Source organism: Hoplias malabaricus, chromosome 2 (genome assembly GCF_029633855.1).
Source record: "Hoplias malabaricus isolate fHopMal1 chromosome 2, fHopMal1.hap1, whole genome shotgun sequence".
NCBI lineage: Eukaryota > Metazoa > Chordata > Actinopteri > Characiformes > Erythrinidae > Hoplias > Hoplias malabaricus.
The window spans coordinates 5977881-5999402 of NC_089801.1; the positions used below are offsets into that span (position 1 = coordinate 5977881).

Genomic DNA, 21522 nt, shown 5'->3' on the forward strand with positions numbered 1-21522 from the left:
TCACCATGGAACATATAAAATTCAAAACAATCACCAAATCCTTCGATGACCACTGAGTCTACATTTATTAAAAACAGCAAAATATAAACAACACAGCACTTTTTTTTACATAGTCTCCTGTACACAAACAATTCATTGGTGTTAGTGTTTAGATGAAAATGATGTTTAATAAAAAAATAACTAATGACAAACCCGCTAAGTGAATGGTAGAGATGGAATGTAGTGCTGCGTCTTCTGTGAACGTCCGGGATGCATTTTACAAAATTCCTCTGAGCTTAACTTCTGTTGTGATTTAGCTTTTGTTTTTCCTCTTCATTTTGTCTCTACTCCTCCTCAGATATCCATTCTTCATCTCAGCGGCTCAACAAAATGGCACAAAAAAACTAAATCTAAAAGAAATGTACACTGTAGCAAGGAATAATAAAAAAATTATCCACTATTAGGAGCATATGCTGTTTGTTTCAGACTGGGCCACTTGTAATACCACGTTAGTCTTCACTGATACTGAAGTTAGTCTTCATTACGTCAGTCGTCATGATCAGTGGTGAACAGATTGGCCAAACCAACATCCTCGTTGACAACGTCTTTCCAAGGCTTCACCTTCTTAAAGAGGGAAGGAAGGTTCCGGATGTGGACTTCTTTCTTAAACTGCTGCCCCAGGGGTTTCTATCGAGACAAAAACATTGCAGTGTCACAGAGTAGAAAAACATGAATGAACACACAGGGCCAAGACAATTATAAAGCAATGCTGATAAAGAGAGACATACACCCCCTCTCCTCCACAGTGGAACACAGTTCTGTTTCTTAATGAACCGTCTGTGACCTGCTTTGGTCCAAACCCTACGAGCCCCACAGCAGTGTTCTCCCCCTGTGTAAACAGCCCTGTTCAGAACGCCCGCTTTCAGCACCTGTTCCTTTAAATGATAAATTAAATGATAATGAGCCGCTCGCTGTTCACCCCGACCCCGAGCGCACAGCAGTGAGGAGCGAGGAGATGCTATTTTTTTTTTTTAAGTCTTAGCAGCGGTTCTTTAATTCTTTACTCGGTTCTCTGAATAATTTCTTTGAATAATTTCCCAGGACGCTGAGGAAAAGGTGAAACAGAACCTGAAGGCCCTCGACTGCTGCTTCTGCTCTGTTTGCTGTTTACATCAGGTCCAAAACACAGCCTCCACATGTCCAGCCCAGTTTCACAGTTCTGTTCTGAGATACCAGTGCTAGAACAGGGTGTGGATAAATCTGAGAACAGATTACAAACAGAAATGTGCCACACTACACTGACCATTAGTGTCCATTTCTGTCAGAGAAGAGTTAAAAAACCTGAAAGGAAGAGGGTCAAAAAGCGCTTGAAACAACACAAATGGACACTTCAACATTAGTGAATGGTGTTATTTATTAAAAAGAGCTTTCCTTACCCCCACAGCGCCTGCGATGAGCTTCTTAAACTGGTCTTTCCTCTTCTTCTCCCCTACTTTCTGCAGTCCTGGGTTTACCGTCCTTTGATCAAACTGTTCCAGCTGCTCCAGGTTAATGTTGGGGATTTGGTCCATGATGGCGCGCAGCTCAGTGTATCGGGGCCGCTGCGGAGAGCACAGAGGACATTCAGGTATGTCACGTTTCAGAGTTCGATGGGTTGAACAACGATTTGAGCGACGAGATGCAAAAACTCCCTGCTGGTGTGAATGCACAGTAAAAAAAGGACCAGCGCTGTAGTCCCACGGTCCATTAGAGGCTTACCAGGGCGTCGTAGATGAGCAAGGCGAGCTGGGTGAGGGCCGCGTTACAGCCGTCATGCTGACCGTGCATCTGTAGAGCCTTCAGCACGCTGGTGTAGATCCAGGTTACGGCTTCTGGAAGCAAGTTTCCCCCAACAACCTGCAAACACCAATGGAGCAATGAGCTACACCACAACAGAGCAGTACATTTACACAGTGAAGAAGGGCATTGATGAAAGCTATTTTCCATTAGTTACCTGTCTCAGCAGAGCCCAGCACACCTGTGTAACACGCTGACAGTTGTTAGTGTCCCTCCAGGACAGGGAGTTATAAGAGAGGGCCAGTAGATTCATATAAGTGTCCTAAATGCAAACAGATCAAATGTGCTCAGAACTCATTCAGAGAATGCAAATGGTCAAAGCAACATCCTGGCCATTAACCATAGGCTTATCGCTACCTCTTTTTTGAGAAGCCGTTTGCCCAGTTCAGTGAGCTCTTCTGCATTTTGTGAGGAGCTTAACTGGGTGGAATCCGTCGCCATCATCTCCTCGTCTCCTAAACAAAGAGAAAACATCAACACGGCTACAAATGCGTTCTTTATATTTACATTTATGCATTTTACATTTATGCATTTGGCAGATGCTTTTATCCAAAGCGACTTATATTTATGACTATTCTTTGTGATATCACAGGGAATATTTTGTAACAAAAAAAGCAGAAGGCAAAGATATGAAGCTTTAAAAATGCAAAAAAAGCTTAGTTTTCTTTGTATTATTTTGTATTAATATTAAAACTGAAATATTTATTAATGATCATCTCAATTTGAAAGTGTTGTGTCACTTCACAGCAGTACAATGAAATTGCACATTTAACCTATCCATGGCAGTGAACAGACACACACACACACACTTTATGGAATATTGGAAATACAGGGGGTCCTCAACTTACGATGTTGATCCATTCCTACGTCGCATCGTAAACCGATTTTCGGTGTAAGTCGGAACATACGTATATACCAGAGGCGATTGCTCTAAGACTGCAAGGGAAGCTAAGCTTCCCCTAAAATGTAAAAAAAATAAGTGATCAAATATATACTGTTGTGTGTACATGTCATTGAATAAATATGCACTACAACGCGCTCAACTTTTGTTCAGAATCAGCTTCTTATCACTGGTAAAGACGCGGCTTTCCTCTCAATCATTCCCACAGCTTCACAGTGCTTTAAATAGCGAGGACGCTGAGCGTCCACAGAGTTCAATAGCGAAGTGCAGCGAAACGAGACGAGTCATTGGATAAATGCTGGGCTTTGTCCCGCCCATAGGACGCTGAGCGTCTCTGGGGGTCTATGGGGCAGTGGGCTGGCCTCGGCTGGCCCGGACGCTCAGCTTCTGCATGATGATTGGATGATCTGTCTGAGGCTGAATCCCTTTTTGAGTGACAGCGAAATGAGCGAATCAGCGATCCTTTGGTGTAAAGATCCGTGGGAGCATTACATTTTCATTCTGTTCTGAGTTGAACCGGAGACTTTCTTAATCCTCTTACGGCATTTTCTTTGTTAAAGACGACTACCGACATCTATCTCTCTTTCTGACTTCTATCGCAGTTTCTGTCCAACGGGTGCTGCTGAGCCCCTCCACCATCACAAAGCACTCACAGGCGGACACACTTCACATGGGCCAAGGCCGTTTAAGCAGCCTAGCTCTGCTGGCCATTGAGAGGACACTAGTCAAGTCCCTGGAAAAGACGCCTTGTTGGTACGACAGGGTCACAGATCATTTTCTTAAAAAGGAACGGAGGGTAGAATTTACGTATAAATAAACCGACACATTTTATGATGTAGGCCGAAATTGAGCTTCCCCTCCTTGAAAGACCAGCATCCGCCACTGGTACATACTGTGCGTAAATATCATGCTTTAAGCACTTATCCTATCCTAACACCTATCCTCCTCGGTCCTGAGCCGCGTAACCGTGTATTCTTCCGCCGAGCCCACCAAACACGAATTTCGCGTTATGACGTTTACGACGCAAAACCACTTAAGTCAAAACAAGGCTTTATACAGTAAATGAGAGATGTGTCGTAACCACGAAACATCGTAACTGATGTAACCCGAGGACCTCCTGTATTTGTTGAAACCCCACACATTAGTGTATGGCTTTGCTCTGAAACATAAATCATTTTCTTCCATTTCCTCCTCAACCTCAAGCTCTAAAACAAGGCTGCAACCGAAGGATGGAACGTCACGTTCCATTAACAATGATCCTGTCCGTCTCTGTTACTTAATGATGTCATGAACTCACCATCTGCATCCTCCTTGTTTCCCGCTGGTTCCGGCATCTTTCTGGACATACAGGACAAAGCTGCACGAAGAGCAGTCATCAAATCAGGAATTAGGAACAGTCAAATGACCCAGAGGACTCAGAACTAAAAGATAGGAAACTCACAGAGCAGATCCATGACCTCGCGTGTGAGTAGTCGCACCAGCCTGTCCTCCAGCATCTCTTGGGTCATCTGGTTCTCCTCACATCCCTCGTCATCATCGGGATCACTGACATAGAAGAAACCGCTTTATGCTCCAACATTCTTAGAAACCCCTCCAGAAAAAAACAATCACCAAGGAATCCTCTCAGTTTACACAGGGGAATAGTTCACTCACCACACATTGGTTCTTTGGTTGATGACCTGCCATCGAAGACTGAGTCTCTGTGGAAGAGTAGAAATCAATATTAGACGTCTGAGGTGGAGTTTCTGAAAGATTTATGTCGTCTTCAGGCATGCAACATCATTTAATTGTGGTGAGACGAGGGAGTCAGGTGCTGGAAGAACATCACTGCCAATGCAGAGCTTAATTTGTATTAGATGAACATCCTACTGTCAAAGAAACGTACATTCAGTGGAGTCCAACAATCTGAGCACTAGTGCAGTAACAGATTCAGACAGCCAGGGTTTCATACATCACACACCTAAAGAGCCAATCCCGTCACAAGGGAGGGGCTTTCCAGGTGTAGAGCTACAACGTTTTTCCCCAGTTTATTTACATTTTACCCTGTATTCAGTTTTTTCTTCCTGTGCCTGTGTGGTCAGTGTGACACATGGTGTGTTGTAAATCATGAGCTTTACCTGCAGTAGGTGAGTAAACAGAAGGCCCAACAGGGGGCAGAGTAGGCTGTCATAGTAATCCGGTGGACAGGACATGACCAGAGATCTCATGAAGAGCCGTGAAAAAACTCTGTTAAGGTGAACACCACTGCCATGAAAACTGAACTACAGTATTGTTTTTCTTTTTTTCTGTTTGCAGGATGATATTTATAAAAGGATATTGAGTATGGGGCGGAGCCTATGGTCAGGAATATGTTCCAAGTGGATAAAGGCAGAGCCTACCAGCTGCTCAGCTAGTCCATCTATCCTATAGAAGTCCTGCTGCAGGGCTGGCCCGGCGTGCCCGATAACGTGGTAACTACACAAGGTGGAGAAAGCACACGTTTGAGGCAAAACCTGTGGCATATTAAGTACCACCTCCCCATAACAAAAACCAAGCCTTACCAGTTGTCGTACAGTGTACAGAAGAAGCCTTGCATGCGTTCTAGTGAGCTTTTGTACACAGGAGAGTCATAAACGTCCATGGTTGGCTGGGCAATAGCTGTGGAGATCATTCACACAGAACTGATGTCATTGTAATAGAGGAGACTCAGTACTTCTTTTCCAAGAAAGGATACTCAAACCCTACAATTAGCTAATAGCCTGGTACCAACACAGATCTAAACAGGTGCACCATCTCTGCCTAGAAATATGAAACTCATCATTTACCTAAAATAAGATTCTTCTCCACATCCATTACGTCATACGCTCGGCTAAACGTCTCGCTGAGTCGAGCCAGATTCTCCGGTAGGAATAAACTGTTGTGGGTCCTGAAGTAAGAACGAATAAAGTCAAACAAAAGCTTATAAATTTCTCTAATCACATTTAAAAAAAAAAACCCACCAAATTCTGGCACAACAATATCCTGAAAGTTCTTCAAATTCCAGGCTTTGGATCCGTGCTCTTGGCCAGGATTTTAAAATGACACTGTATCTGTATCAGTCAAGTACATTAGCAGTTGCAGGTATAGTGCAATTCTGACCGGACAGTTTAAAATCCAGGCCTGGAATCTGGATCCAAGGTTCAGATTTGAAGACCTCTAGGGCCTGGAAAGATGCTGGTTTGATTCTCAGAAAGCCTCTGCTGCTTTTACTCAGATCAAATCAATAATCTGGATTATATAAAACCTAAGAAACTCACATTTCTTCTCAGATAAATCAAACCATGTACGTGTAGTCTAATGATCTAGTTTCATCTTCTTGATTTGAACTGTTACTGATAACTAAAACGCTCTAGATTAGTTGGTTAGTTCTTATCAGCTCTAACCAGGACCAGCGCCGTACCTGATAAAGTTGAGCAGGTTTGGCAGCAGGGCGAGCACTGGCTCTGCACAGGGATTCCTGTAGATTGGGGTTCCAACTGGAGTGTATCCCACCAAGAAGCCTCCGGCCTTGGCTTCCTCTAAGTCAGCAGGCCAGCGGGCTCGCTTCACCACTCCGAGGATGGTGTACACGCAAAAACTAATCTGCCAGTAAAAGATAAAAGGATTAGAGCTTCATTCTGATGCAAGAGCAATCACTATCATGTGCGCGGATAAAAGCCTAGTAGCTCTAAGAAGTTTGTAAATATTTTTTTAAGTATTTAAAAATGATTATATCCTTTAATTCTGTGACAGAAAAAAGACAAGTGGATGTTAGAATAGCACCAAAATTCACCCTCGACTTGTTTATTCCGAACTGGTCCTCAGCAGCAGCCTCGCTGACAACCTGATCAGCACCGATGAAGGTCAGGAAATTGGCCGGATCCCAGAGCACGCTGCAACAAATACATCACACAGAATAGTCAACTTCTCTCTGGTTGGACTAATGTCCTGGGTCTGTGTACAGGCCAGGGCTCTAAAACAGATCTGTACTGACCACAGTTGAACTAAACGCTGAGTTTATGCCTGAACAGAGCTTCAAAATGTGAAGTACAGTTATCACTTTCCCCATCGCAGATCGGCGTAAGAAATTGAGAGTTTTGGGGAAGCCTTTGACGACACAGATACCTCCAATTGACCTCCGTCCAAATACGTAACCACGGAGGGACACTTGTATATCATATTCACCTCTCTACTCTGGCCTCTGTTCCTGCAGCCAGGCTGATGTTGAGCTGATGTCTGCAGAATGCTGAAATATACGTCTCACAACATGACGCTAAGCAGACACACTGAAACGCGTGAGTCGCTGAAAAGGCCTGGATTTTTGTTGCCGTCATTTACGGGTTTATGAATAAAACGAGCTGTGTCACAGCGTACACTCCATCTCTGGTGAACTCCTTAAGCAAGGCATGAACAATGGCTTCTTCAGTGGTGTTCCAGAGGGCGCTGTAAGGTCATTCTGCTATTGGAACGCCTGAGTACTTAATGATTTACCGTCTAAGTTGAGAAAAAGCTCAGGTCTCCTGCTCATGCTGTCTATTGATGTACTCTCGATTAAGCCTCTCAGCCACTGTCAGGTCCAGTCTGAGTGTTACCTGCGCATTTCCTCCGAGAACCAGCGCTCTGTCACAGGGGCCATGAGCTCCTCCAAAAAGGCCTTCTGCTTGTTGTAGTCTTTGAACTGGTTACTGAGCAGCACTAGCGCCTCCATGAGGGCACACTTCTCCATCTGGGTCAGCTGCAGCTCATTGGCAAACAGCTCCTTCACTTGGGTGTAGAGCATGTCAAAGCAGGGCTAAAACAGACGAGAAAAAATAAATCAATTAACTGTTTTCCCATTCACTTTTATTGATTATAAATCAATTTCTGCTCTGTCTTCTTTCAGAACGGTATCGCCGCTTATCTTTCTTTCATGGACACCAGGCATAAGAGGACATCCTATCAGAGTAAAGTGGACATAAATAGAGAGGTTCAGGAGCCTCACAGAGCAGGTAAAAACTCCAGCAGCACTGCTGTGTCTGATCCACTCTACACCAGCACAACACACACTAACACACCACCACCACGTCAGTGTCACTGCAGCCCTGAGAATAATCCACCACCACATCACACCTGCTCTGTGGGGGTCCTGAGCCCTGAAGAACAGGGGGAAGGAGGGGCTACAGAGTACAGTTTTGGGGTGTATTCTTTTAGCTCTGTGTGGTGTTTGACTTCAATACGTACTAGTATAAAATCAGGGTAATCTCGACACATCTTGATGATGGAGGAGCAGGCGTGTCTTCGGACGTTCTTTACCGCTCGGGTTCGAGGAGCCTGAAAACATTTATAACATCAGCCTTCACCTGCAAATCAGAACCATCAGCTTTCCACTTACGTCTACAACACGCAAGAAGCTTTTAGATCTTCACACGATCCCTTACCTTGCTTTCTTCAACCACTTCAAAAGTGATGGCTGGAAATAACTAAACAAAACAAAACATGTGTGTTTAAAATTAGAGCACATTCTTACGGTCAAAGCATGAAATCAGCAAGATTTTCATTTTTCCAATTCGCCTTCCGCAGGGTTATTAACACAACTCCAGATACCAGCAAAACATAGAAGATCAAATATCTTACTTTAGAAAAAACTTGAGGCAGAAACTGGGGCTGGTGTAAGACAAAGGGGAAGAAGCAGGACAATGTGCTGAGGATGCAGGAGAGGATGAGGGGATCCCGCGTCACATAGTTCACTACAGCCTGCAGCAGCTCCATGCCTTGTTCCACGGGCAGTTTCTACACATTACAATCAAGAAAATAAACAAATAAGCTCCAATAGAAAACTGAATAAACAAATAATAAACAAGCAGACCAAAGAAATCTATATCAGCAGGTCTTTGGTGAGTAAAATGAGCTCCACCTCCTTTTCCACGTGTCTGAAAACCTGTCCCATCACACCCTCCGTGAAGAAGGTCACGGCGTCCCACTGCACGGCTGACGGCGAGAGCGCAGAGCACAGCCCCTCTCCTGTTTTGGCTGCAAGAGACCAGACCAGGTTCATCTGTAACTTACTACACTCTGAGTGAACTTCCAGCAGTCAACTCAACCCACAACTCAGATCTAAGACCTGTCTTCACTGGAGTTTTTGTAAAAGAATGGTGAACGCACAGTGGTGTAACTCCAGAGAAGAACAGCCTGCTGCCTGTGGTTCCCTGACACCACCAGACACTGTAAAAAAAAAAAAAAAAAAAAAAAAAAAAATACCCTGCGCCACAGCAACTGGATTCTCAGAATCATACCAAAGTTACATCTCGGAAACCTGGTTTCCGAATTAGTATTAGCATATTACATAAGGCAACCTGGCAAGGCGTCGAGTCGATCATGCCGAAAAGCTGCTTTGCTTCAGTGGGTTTCAATGGCCCCCACTTCCCCAAGAGTGATTGATTCACACTGTGACCAAAACCAAAACTACTGAGACAGCACACTCTTTTGTGGAGGAGTTACTTTCCAAGAAACAGCTGTCAGCCTCTTCAAGACCTGATTTAAAGGCTCCACAGTGGAACACAGTTCTGTTTCTTAATGAAACGTCTGTGACCTGCTTTGGTCCAAACCCCACGAGCCCCACAGCAGTGTTCTCCCCCTGTGTAAACAGCCCTGTTCAGAACGCCCGCTTTCAGCACCTGTTCCTTTAAATGATAATGAGCCGCTCGCTGTTCACCCCGACCCCGAGCGCACAGCAGTGAGGAGCGAGGAGCAGAAGGTTTTTAGCTGTTTTCACTCGGTTCACTTTCTTCTCCGTTTTTACTCAGTGCTCTTATTTCTCTGCGCTCGTTGTGTCCGTTTTGCTCCATCTAACCTTGTATTCGCGCTCTCACATAAATGTGGGTTCAGCGCTGTAATTGGACAGACTCAGACGAGGGGGCGGGGACATTCTAAAGTCTCTGCACTTGACGTCAGAAGCGGATCAGAATCAGAACGGCTCGTTTTGTCCCGTGTTTTCTGACTCAGGCAGTGCACAGGAAACTGACTGGGGTCTTGTTTCACAGTGTGTGGGTTGGTGGGCTCCAGATTCACACATTAAAGTGAACATGCACTGAATGAGGGACAGGAACACAACTCATAAGAACATTTAGAAGTTGCTCCCTGTTTAAAGATCAAAACCTTAACTCACATGTAGCATTTCCAGTGTCGAGGGGAGTGTTGATCTGATACTGTAACCATTCCCTAGCGATCTGGAAGGCTTCAAGTGGGACAATCTTAGAGGCTTGACGTACAACCTCTCCCTGCTGAGCCCGAAAAGCTGTAAAGAATAAAATGCATTTAGTAAAGTTCTTTAATTTATGTATTTTTCCTCAACGAAGAGGTCAGTCTCTACATCAGACAGAGCTTACAGTTATAGAAGACGTTGAAGTCCTCATCACAGTCAAAGTCTGCACGGGCGTATTCACAACCCGGACTGTCGTTCTGAGAAGGGAATCCCGTCTGAAAGGAGGGAACATTATTGTAGTGTGCAACATTTTGCAGAATGAAAGCACAAATCCTCTTTTTAACCACTTACTTTTACGAGATTGGTCATAGCTGTCTTTAAATACTTGACGGCTGTCTGCACAACAGTAGGATCCTTTGTTAAAGCGTCGTGTCTGAAGATGGTTCCCCAGGTGCACTGCGTGGAAGACCTAAGAAACTGTTTATGGAGAAAGTAATGTAACCAGAAATTAGAACAGCATTGGCACCAAGCCTCCATTTTGAATCCATAAATCCGTCGACCTGAGTACTGCATGCTTCTTTACCTGGCTGGGGTGAGTAGTGAAGGCTAGGAAAGCTTCCATGTATTTATTCAAGTTGCGAGGAACCTCCACTTCAGCAACTGAACCCTACAGCAACACATTAGCATTAGCTCTCATTAATGCTAATACATTAGTAACGATATGTGAGATAGAAAGAACAGGTCAAGAGACTCACCACCAGCGCACAGAGCTGACCACCGAGAGCACAGAGCACCTGACACAGCCTCTTCAAGAAGGTGTATCGTGTCTCCACAAGTCCTGAACCTGACGATCTGCATGGGGATGAGAGGTGTTAGCAGTGTTCACTGTTTAATCCTTTCTGCTCATTTGGAACAAGAACCTGCTGCTACAAGTGTTTCTGGACCCACGAGACAATGAAGATTTTTCTGCATCAAATTCACAACCTGGATGCAATGTAATTTTATTGGAATTTCACTGATGTTGGACAAAACATCTTCACCTATCCACTGCGCGTACACTGATATTGGCTACATCCAACTGTTGAGAACAGAGAAAAGCCCTGCCTCATACGAGAGCTGATGATTGGAGAGCGGTTGCTTTGCAGACGCCACAGAGGACAGATGATTGCTCGGTGAGAGTTTGCGGAGAGGAAAGTTTGCAGAAATCAAACGGAGCGTAAATACATTGATGTCACATTTTCACTTTTGGAAACATAACTCATTTACTGCCATCGTAATAAACCGTGTCTATTGTGGAAAGACCTGAAGAATGAAGACACTACACTGACGGCAGCAGTGCGGGATACTCACTGGTCACTGCTGTTGGTGTCAGCAGACCTGGATTAAAACAACAATGAAAGAGGGTAAGAGTCAAACTCACCAAAGTCACCAAACAGCTATAAACGCGTTCAACAAAGTGGTGAGCACTTACTGAGCGGCCGAGAGAATGTAGTGCATGGCCACGTCATCAAACAGAACCATGAGGGGCTTCCTCTCCTCCAGTTTCCCCTGAACACAAACAGAAACACTTACGTAACACTGGAGGTAAACCTTTTAACCATTTAATTTTACATCGATCAGAACACTCGTCCTTGTTTCTCCACTCACTGTCCGTTCTCGGGACGCTACTGGACGGTTATTTTTAATTATTGCAATATTCTCAGGCCAGCAGTGACACTGAGGGTATGTAAAGCTCTTCTGCTTTGGGCTGCGGACTGGAGCTGTGTCTCTGGACTGATGCAGATCCTTTGGGGTGAGATGGGGGTGTCATATGTTATCATACATTATCAGCAGTTGATCTCACTAACGGCTAATTTGAGGCTGAATGCATTCAACACCTCACAGGAAAGTTTCCCAACGCCTGGTGTAAACCCTTTCCAGGATAGAAGAGAACCAACCCTTTATTCAAATCTTTAATTTCAGAAGAAATGAAGGACAGAGTGTGAGCTCACTGTTGCTCCAGTGTAAAAATGCGATAGAGGTCCATGGGCTTTAATAACATCCCAGCAGTTAGGAGACAAGGACAGGGTACAGCTTTAAATAACCACTGATGGATGTGCACTTCTACCATTGTGGTCAGTCCTGACCTCTTTATCGTCATCATATTCTAATAAACTGCTCTGTCACTCCCTCTTGTATCTTCTCTACCTAAATAGCCAGAGCATTGTCCAGGTGAAGGCTGCACGCTCAGAGTAGGAGGTGACTCCCTCATGTCCCAGAGACTGTAAAGGGCTTTGACGGGGCCAATAAAACAGTGTTAGAACCAGCTCTCACACTCCAACATAAAATGTATTTGAAAATTACAAGCACAGGACGTGATAAATAGCTCCGCTCCTTTCTCCCCTTGGTTTGTGGTCACTGTTTAAAACCTGGCGATAAAAAAACCAGCAATAAAGGCACCACTTACTTTCCTGCTAATAGCGATGAGAAGACACTCTGCGGCCTCCAGCTGAAGCTCAGGCTCGCTCAGCAGCAGACACAGGATCTCCAGTAAATGGCAGTTCTCGTTGGTGATGTGGATTAGTGCTACCCAGTCGATGTAGCCAGCCAGAGTGTTTAAGGTGGCTATACCGACTCGACAGTGGGCTTTGGCCTGCAAGACAATGGAGGAGCTGCTTAGAGTTGTAGAGTAGTATTAATACGAGTGTTTACAAACAAAGCAGCCAGTTTACTGCCGTTTCAGAATACTATATATTTACAATTAATGACTGGCACTCACATGATGATTCACAATTTACCAACCCTCTGTTGTGACCAATATAAGATGAAGACTAAATAACACAGACTGTCAACTCAGTGAGGAGTGTTGGGATGGAATGAAGTTGTCTTCAAACTGCATTCTTCAACTCACCTTTAACTCCTGTCCTGGAACAACTTTCTGTGGAACAACATAAAACAAACAAGATAAATGTCAAAGTACTGCTCCTGCTTTCTTCAGTGAAGGATGTGATGCTGGTTTCTCTTCCAAAAAACACTTTATTAAATCCACAAAGACATGTTCGGTTATTCTCTGGGAGCGGTGGCGGATGTGATGTTGTTAATCCCACTCGCACATGATTAATGCAGACCCACTGAACAATTATAATTCCTCACTAAACCCACTGTCTCCACCTGTTTTTCTAGTTGCGAGAGACATAACTCAAAGAAGAACTAAACAGCAGGGGGGTGTCAATCTGGATTTTAGAATCTAGAGTCATTTTACAAACTGCTTTAAATCATCAGGACAGAATGTCCCGGAGTAACACTATCCATACAGTCGCCAGGAGTTGGAAACATCTTGACGGCACGTTTGATAATAATAAAAGTCATCAGCAGTACATTATAGAGAACCCCCTTCTCTAAAAGAAGAAGCTTACCAGTCTCCTGTACTCGTCTACATGAAGCTGCAGGATGCTCAGAAGGAAGTTGAAGATGTCATCCATGTTCTGCGTCAGAGTTTGCTGGATGTCTCGCCGCCGCTGTGTGGGAAGGGTCTGAAAGGTGATCACGTCCTCAGCCAGCCGCAAAAGAATGAGCATCACCAGCTCTGTCTGGGTTTCCTGGCAGACAGAAAGAGGAGTAATAGACCTTGAGTTAACCTCAGCATTGTGGGGTACACCAGGAAAATGTGATTTATTTATTCAATAGAACATTGACAATAACCCAAATTAAGCAAATAAACAATATTAAACCATGTGAAGTAAAACTGATGAATACTACATTCATGCAGAAAGGAGTGTGTGCATCAATCTGTATCGGTTGCATTTTAGAAACTGTTTAAACATCTCATCACAACAGTGTAAACAAATCACAAATACATTCACTGATAACTTTATAGTTATGTTTGTTGCTATCAGTAGATTGATGTCACTGACAAAATAAAAGGGAGTCTAGCCTTATTCCTATAATCATGTTTCAAGTCTTAATAAAAATTGAAGTAAGCATCATACAGTTCAGTACCTGTATCAATAATTTACACAAGTGATCCATTGGTCAAAGATTTCTCTCACTTCAGGAGATCTCTGGTTCGATGCCTCAGTCATATCTCTGCTCATGGTGCTTGCTATCACAGATCTAGGCAGTATGTGGTTGGGGGCACTGTGTGTGATCAGGGGGGGGAGACTCACTGATGGACTGGAGACTAATAAAAACAAAATTCACACACCCCAAATGAAGTGAGGGTCTCCATCTCTTTCAGCATGTCTGGCCAGTGCTGCGGCCACTCTCTCTTGATCATCTCCACCACAATCCTGGAGAGGGCGTCTTTGATATGACTCTCTTCCTCCAGGATGGGATATGTGCCCTAAAAAAGAAAGACATGCATAAAATTGAGTGCTGTCAAGTAAATGACCACCTGCTTAAATACCAACTAGCGACTCCACTCACACTGGTCAGCAGCTCCATCGTGCAGTTTTTCAAATTCACCTTCTCCTGCTGAGGCATGTTGTTCCACTGGAACCTGTTTGAATCAAAGTGACACGATGTAAGGGAGAACAGGGGAACGCTGGTCCAACCGAGTTTAGAGATGTTCCTGATGCTCAGTTTATTAGTTCATTAGTACTTCAGGGACCTTAATCTCGCTGAATTTTAAGGCAGCATCGAACCGTCCCTCAGCTGTGAGGGCAATCCCATGATGCAATGCAAGCACACCTCTCTATTTCACTCTTCCACCAGAGCAAACATAATTAAAATTGCGATAAAAACGGGAAGAGGAGATTCCATAGTGCTGACACACCGAGGTGACGCTTGCTGCTAAAGAAAGTAAACACCGGTCGTGTTCAGTGGGCGGGAAACCACAGGATCTCAATAATCTGCCTCATGAGGACAGATGTCTGTTAGAACGATGCCGACTTAAAAAGCTGCCAATAGAGTCAGTGCCTAGTTTAGGCAGCTCACTAGGTTTTGGGACAGACATATGGTGACCATGTGACCATTCTCCCCCCTTCTCCACAGTGGAACACAGTTCTGGCTCTAAATGAAACATCTATGATATGCTTTAATCAAATACCTACAGCAGTGTTCTCCCCCTGTGTAAACAGCCCTGTTCCTTTAAATGATAATGAGCCGCTCGCTGTTCACCCCGACCCCACAGCAGTGAGGAGCGAGGAACAGAAGCTCTGGTTTTTAGCCATTTTCACTCTGTTCTCTTTCTTCTCCGTTTTTACTCAGTGCTCTTATTTCTCCGCGCTCATTGTGTCTGTTTTGCTGCGTTTGACCTCATCTTTGCGCTCTCACATAAACACAGGTCCAGCGCTGTGATTGGACAGACTCAGACGAGGGGGCGGGGCCAATTCTAAAGTCTCTGTACTTGATGTCAGAAGCGGAGCAGAATCAGAATGACTCCTTTTATCCTGTGTTTTCTGACTCAGGCAGTGTCAGTGTGTGGGCTCCAGATTCTCACATTAATGTGAACATGCACCAAACAAGTAATTTCTTCATTATATGACCCCTTTAAAATATGCTGACAATATTGAAGTATTTGGGTTTTCTGCCAGAACTTTATCCATAGCTTTTGCTCAGATTTTTATCCAGCATTTCTCAAAGGATATAAAAGCCCTGATGCAACGGAGATGCGGGGTGTAGAAGATATTTGTGTGTGTGTGTGTGTTGTTCTGATAAAGGAGACCTGAGTGAGAGAGCTTTAGCATGTGCTGTTTAGAGGAGAACTCACTTGATGACGTGCTCCAGGATCTGGAGTCCAAAATGCCTCACAACCGCGGGCTGGGACTTGTCTGATAACTGCAGACCACAGGGCACACAGAACGGACACTTCTCCTTAAACTCTTCACAGAACTGGAAGAGATGAAGGGATGTTACTCACAGAGACTCCAGGTCAGACACAAATACACAGAGGATTTAAAATATTCCCTCAATTTAATAAATGATTCCATTATTAATTACTGGTTCACTTATAATAACAGGTCCCTTGCTTTAATCATTCTCTCTTTAGACCAAATTAATCCAGGACTTCATTTTTACAACAGATTCCCTTCTTTGGATCAGTTATTAAACACAGACAAATTAATTATTAAATTGAGGGCACTAGTTTTTAAAGTGTGGAGACCTTTTATTAAACTGAGGGATTTAATAAAGTGAATGAAACGGTTATTAAACTGAGGGGACATTAAACGATGTACTAAGTTGAGGGAATGGTTTGGTAAATGATGGGAAGAAGATATTAAATTGATTGGACACAAAATAATGTATTAATTAAAATGAGGGAACAACTTATTTATGACAGAATAAGTTAAGAATAAGCAGAGGGACTGAGTTGTTAAACTCATGGAAGTTGTTATTAAACTGCGTAAGAAATAATTACCTAATAAACTGTGGAAACGAGATATTTAAATATTAAATACTTGCACTTTAAAAAGTATTATCTCGTTTACACGTTATTAAGTAATATCTCGTTCCCTCCCTTTAAGTGTGATCTTGCACGGAAGCGTGGGCACGACTTAAAGGCAGTTTAATGCAGTTGTACTTTATTTAGCAATTATCTGCAGTTCCCATGCTTTATGAAGTCGTTCGGACGCTTTAATGTATTGTGAAGGCATGTCCCCAACAGGGCTCCGTAGCTAGCCGCTAGATCGCGTGTATTTAGCGTGTCTTTACGAGTTAAAGGGCGAGTAAACAAAGCCCCGTGACTCTAACGACCCCAGCTCATTCCCACAGCCCGGGGCCGATCCTGCAGCGGGAGCAGCCTCGCCCGAAGCCGCCCGCGGTGCGCTAAAGCCGGTCACCGCTACCTTTAAGGCCTCGAGTCTGTAGCGCTGGTTCGTCTCCGCGTCCATCATCACCGTCACGGCTTTAACGAGCTGCTCACACATCGCGGCCACCGGCTCCGCCATGCTCAGCCACAAAGCGGCGCTGTCCTTTATTAACAATAAAAATAATCTTTATGTTTATATTAATACTGAGGGCTTTATTCCGGAGGAATCAGCAGACCGGAGCACCGACCCTCGCTCCTCCAGACGAGCTCAGTAGCGTGCGTACACACAAGCGCCGCGCAAGGCATCATGGGAAATGTAGTTTTCTACCACGCCGCGGAAAAACGTGGTGAAATCCTTAACACCACCAACAGGGGGCAGTTAAGTTCTGAATGTTTGGACGCGCTCAATGGTTTTATCTATCTTATATATATAAAATAGTGCCATAAATAATAATAATAAAGTAATTTGCCATTAATAAAAAATAAAGTGATACATTTTAAAAGTAAGTTGATTTTGAAAGGAAAATAAAAACATTTATTCTTATTATGAAGTGTATCCGTGGTTAATGTTGTAACATTGTGTATTTATGACAATTTTAATGTAAAAAATCTGTTTCAATTATTAATAAATACATTTAAAAAGGACAAAAAATATATATTTAATTTTCTGTTACACTGTGTGTAACACTCATTCATTCAGTCACCCCAGATTACTCCAGATCACTCCAGATCCCACTTCGATCAAGAGTCGATCAGTTTTTCTAAATCATTTTCAGACTGGATCAAGTTGAGGATTTCTCAGGATATGGATTTCTCCGTCTAGAGTTCTGTGTGACCCCCTGCTGGACACAGATGGTATTACAGCATGGTTTAGATACAGTGCTGAGCTGATTTGTTTATATAACACAGACAAATACATTATGAGAAACACTTTCTTATTAAAAGCAGTCAACTCTTTTGCTACATTAATAATAATAATTAAACAAACGTTTTAAATTAATTTACAGGGCAAGTTTTTGTAATGTTTTTATTAGTGTGAGTGTTTTAAATCTCTTACAGAACACAGGTTTATTTTGAAGTAATTTTTCTACTTGAAATCTTCAGGATTTTTTCAGTTCAGCTTTATTCCACCTCTCGAGAATAATCCTGTTATTTGGTGTTAAATGTATACAAGATTTCGACATAAAGTTTTGAAATACCCAGTTGTATGATTTAATCCTGTACGAAGACTAAAGTTGGATTAGAGTCCAGATTCTCAGGATTAGTTTTTTATTTAAAGGCTAAGCACCACTTAATGGACCTCCATGAATATTTCACATTATTTTAGTTACTGACAGATATAAGTATGAATTAAAATGAAAATAACGTGCTTAATTTGCTTTAAAACTGACAATTTTATTAAACTGATGGAAAAACCCGAGGTCGCTACGGAAGTAAGTGTCCTTACCCTGTTTACCTCCATGTTACAGAGGCTCTTGAACACCTTTCGTTGGTGTCCTTACATGCCCATATTGTTGGAAAAGCGCCAGTGAAATGAGCTACAGATAACGGAGTGAGCGGATGGTCCTTTCCAAAGTGTCCGTTTAAAGTGGACAAATTTAGTCCATTTTCTGGATATTTTGGGATCTTTGGGTCATTTGTGCACAGATGTCCCACTGTACATTGAATGATTGCAGCCAAAAACAACACACCTTTTCATCATTTTGCATTAAATTAAGTGCAGCTTCTAGAGTTGTTGTCCACCATCTACGTCACAGGCAAGACGCCTTTTAGAGTTTCCGAACACCGTTGGGGGGCAACGGTCTTTTAAACCTTATTCCTTCAATTAGTAAGAAATAACATGTTTTCTGACTCTCAATAAACACAAGTTAGGAACTCAACCACTGTATTTATTTGTTTGACACTTTCATAGAGCTGCTGCTTAGCCTTTAAAAGTTCAACTGCTTCAGTAACTCTTCCATTTTTTTATTATTATTATTATTTTTTTTAGAAGATCAACCCCAGATTATTCACAGGATTTGCTGAAAGTTATTACATAAGCTGCTGAAGAATCTACTGCCTGAGGAAAGGGAAATACATGTGGAGTGAGTGGGCTACGTTTAAATTCACCAGATTTGGACCAGGGTCACAACACCATTTAATGTTTATACTGCTTCAACACGCCAGGTTCAACTCATCATCAGTTGTGACCCAGTAAACAAGGAACGTCCATGGACGTTCAAAATAGGTCTAAAAGTAGTCTGTCCGTCAAGGACATATTTTAAACGTCAATGGACGTCCAAAATCCATCTTAATAAGTTAGTTAAGTGGTGACCAATCGATAACGTCAGTGGACGTCCAAATTGCGTTTTATACAAGTATTTTATTTCGGGACCAATTAATAACGTCAGTGGACGTCCAAAATACATCTAATAGTCGTCTTTTCAATGTCTGTGTTTGGACGTCTTTTCAACTTTCATTTTCAACCTTAAGAGAACGTTGATTAGACGGCAGTCATTACCTACAGCAGTGGGGCACTGTATTGGAGAAGTTTTGTAAGTTTGTATTTTGGAGGTTTTTCCTCTCCTTTCAGTAATTACTAAACAAACATCACACACAGCAGATTTGTAATGACCCAGATACACGTTTAAAAAATGCTTGTTTGTTTTTAAAACGCACCCAAACACCCTGTCTTTACAGCCACACCCAGGGGCTAACACATTTAAACTTGAAATGCCCTCAAAAGTTATGTACGCAAACCACAGTCTTTTTTTAATGAGTTAATCGTGTGTTATTCTTTAAACCGGCTTTCACTTTATCTCCAGAGTGAGAGCTCTTCTCCGAGCGCTTGTTGCTGTGTTGGTTTGTTGTGCCCCGGGGCGGAGCTGACATTCCTGCTCCGGCTCCCTCCCGCTGACGTCACCCGCGGTCGGGCTGGTGGGGGGAGGAGGAGAGTTCGATTCCGTTTTTCCGAACCGATTAACTCCGAGTGTGAGATTCATTGAACCGATTCAATGATTCCTTTAGTGAAGTCAGAGCAGCATGCTCTTCCACAAAGAGGGATTTATGAGTTAGCTGGATAACTTAAGCCCAATATGTTGAGGAGAGTGTTATGGGAATGTCCCTCAACTCTTTCCCTGTTGGATATGTATTTTCCTGAGGCTTAAATTATCTAGCTAATTTGAGAAATCCTAAATTGTGGAATAAACTAATGTTCAAAACTGCACAGAGAGGAGTGATACGTCATCGACCCACAGCGTTATTCCTTTGTAGCTTTAGTGATAGTTGCATCAAAAATAGATAATGATCATTGTATCAATGCTGTAAATGTCATTAAGGCAAGGCAAGTTTATTTATAGAGCACCTTTCATACAAAAGCAATTCAAATCGCTTTACAGAAGTCCAATAAGGCGGCACGGTGGCACAGCAGGTTAGTGTCGCAGTCACACAACTCCAGGGGCCTGGAGGTTGTGGGTTCGATTCCCGCTCCTGTGACTGTCTGTGAGGAGTGTGGTGTGTTCTCCCTGTGTCTGCGTGGGTTTCCTCCGGGTGACTGTCTGTGAGGAGTGTGGTATGTTCTGCGTGGGTTTCCTCTGGGTGACTGTCTGTGAGAAGTGTGGTGTGTTCTCCCTGTGTCTGCGTGGGTTTCCTCCGGGTGACTGTCTGTGAGGAGTGTGCTGTGTTCTCTCTGTGTCTGCGTGGGTTTTCTGAATGAATAAATGTCCAATAAACAATTAAAATATTCCTGTAAAAGGAAATACATAAAAAGAGTAAAATGATTAAAAATTATTAAAACAATTTAAAATTACACAATAAAAGAAAATAACTAAAGTGCAGGGTGTTTTAAAGCGAGCTGTAGCTGCTCAAACAGGAATGTTTCAGTCTTGATTTAAAAGAGTCTAAAGTCAGGGCTGTTCTAATGTTCTCAGTCTGGTTCTGTTTAAGAGCGGCGCCGGAGCTAAACGCTGCCTCTCTTTAGTTTTGACCTGAGTCAGGACTAACTCTAGTTCCTAAAGATCTGAGAGCTCTGCTCGGCTCTGATCTCTGTATCACATCTGATAAATACACTGGTCCTACCCCATTTAGACATTTATAACCAGTAATAACCCCTTAAAGTCTATTCTGTAACAGACTGGTCTCCAGTGTAAGGATTTGAGGATGAAGGGGGTGATGTGTCTCTTCTTTTGCTCCGAGTGAGACTCTGGAGCTGTGTTCTGAATCAGCTGAAGCTGTTTAATGCTCTTTTGTGGAAGTCCAGCTCAGAGACCATTACAGTAATCAATGCTAGAAATAAAGGCATGGATAAGTCTCTCCAGCTCTGGTTCAGTCTGAAAATCTCTGATCTACTGATGTTCTTAAGATGGAAAAATACTGATCTAGTAACTGCTTTAACATGAGACTAAAACTGATCTGAGTCCATTAATACACCAAGGGTCAGAGTCAGTTCTTTAGATTTGAGGGCCCTCGAGTCCAAATACGCAGCCAATCTGTGTCTCACTGCTGTTCCCAAAGAGTATAATTTCAGTTTTATCTTTATTCAGCTGCAGAAAGCTGTGTCCCATTCAGTTAGTGATGTGTTCAAGGCACTTCCTTTTAATGAGTCACTGGACCAGAGTCGTTTGGGGACAGGGCCGTGTAAATCTGAGTATCATCTGCACAGCTGTGATAGGAACAGCCCATAATCCTGTAGAATCTGGCCAAGAATAACATTTTAATCTAATTGATAAATGCCACACAGCTCCAGGGCCATGGTAGCCTGGGTTCTAACCTTGTCCAGTGTCTCTCTCTGAGTGTGGTGTGTTCTCCCCCCATCTGTTCCGCAGTCACTGAGGCTTCACTGTGTTTCTGGACCCACGCCTGGAATGGCAGAAATGGATCAGAAAAGACGTCCTGTATATTTGTTTTGCGGATTGTTGGCTGGAC

General features: G+C 43.2%; 1 protein-coding gene across 1 annotated transcript; it reads right to left on the minus strand.

Moving 5' to 3' along the window:
- Nucleotides 1–45: 45 nt before the first annotated feature.
- Nucleotides 46–16892, minus strand: LOC136687752 (exportin-5). Its single transcript, XM_066662292.1, has 33 exons — nucleotides 16658–16892; nucleotides 15583–15704; nucleotides 14298–14370; nucleotides 14077–14214; nucleotides 13289–13471; nucleotides 12784–12810; nucleotides 12340–12525; nucleotides 11365–11441; nucleotides 11244–11270; nucleotides 10649–10745; nucleotides 10477–10560; nucleotides 10245–10370; nucleotides 10078–10168; nucleotides 9858–9986; nucleotides 8607–8722; nucleotides 8327–8482; nucleotides 8131–8172; nucleotides 7934–8023; nucleotides 7306–7505; nucleotides 6507–6606; nucleotides 6135–6316; nucleotides 5521–5621; nucleotides 5257–5353; nucleotides 5034–5170; nucleotides 4834–4931; nucleotides 4370–4416; nucleotides 4158–4261; nucleotides 4014–4073; nucleotides 2173–2270; nucleotides 1973–2077; nucleotides 1738–1875; nucleotides 1416–1580; nucleotides 46–666 (listed from the first exon to the last, which is right to left on the minus strand). Exons 1-33 carry the CDS (start codon nucleotides 16757–16759, stop codon nucleotides 526–528), a joined length of 3639 nt encoding a protein of 1212 aa, XP_066518389.1. The 5' UTR covers nucleotides 16760–16892; the 3' UTR covers nucleotides 46–525.
- Nucleotides 16893–21522: the final 4630 nt, after the last annotated feature.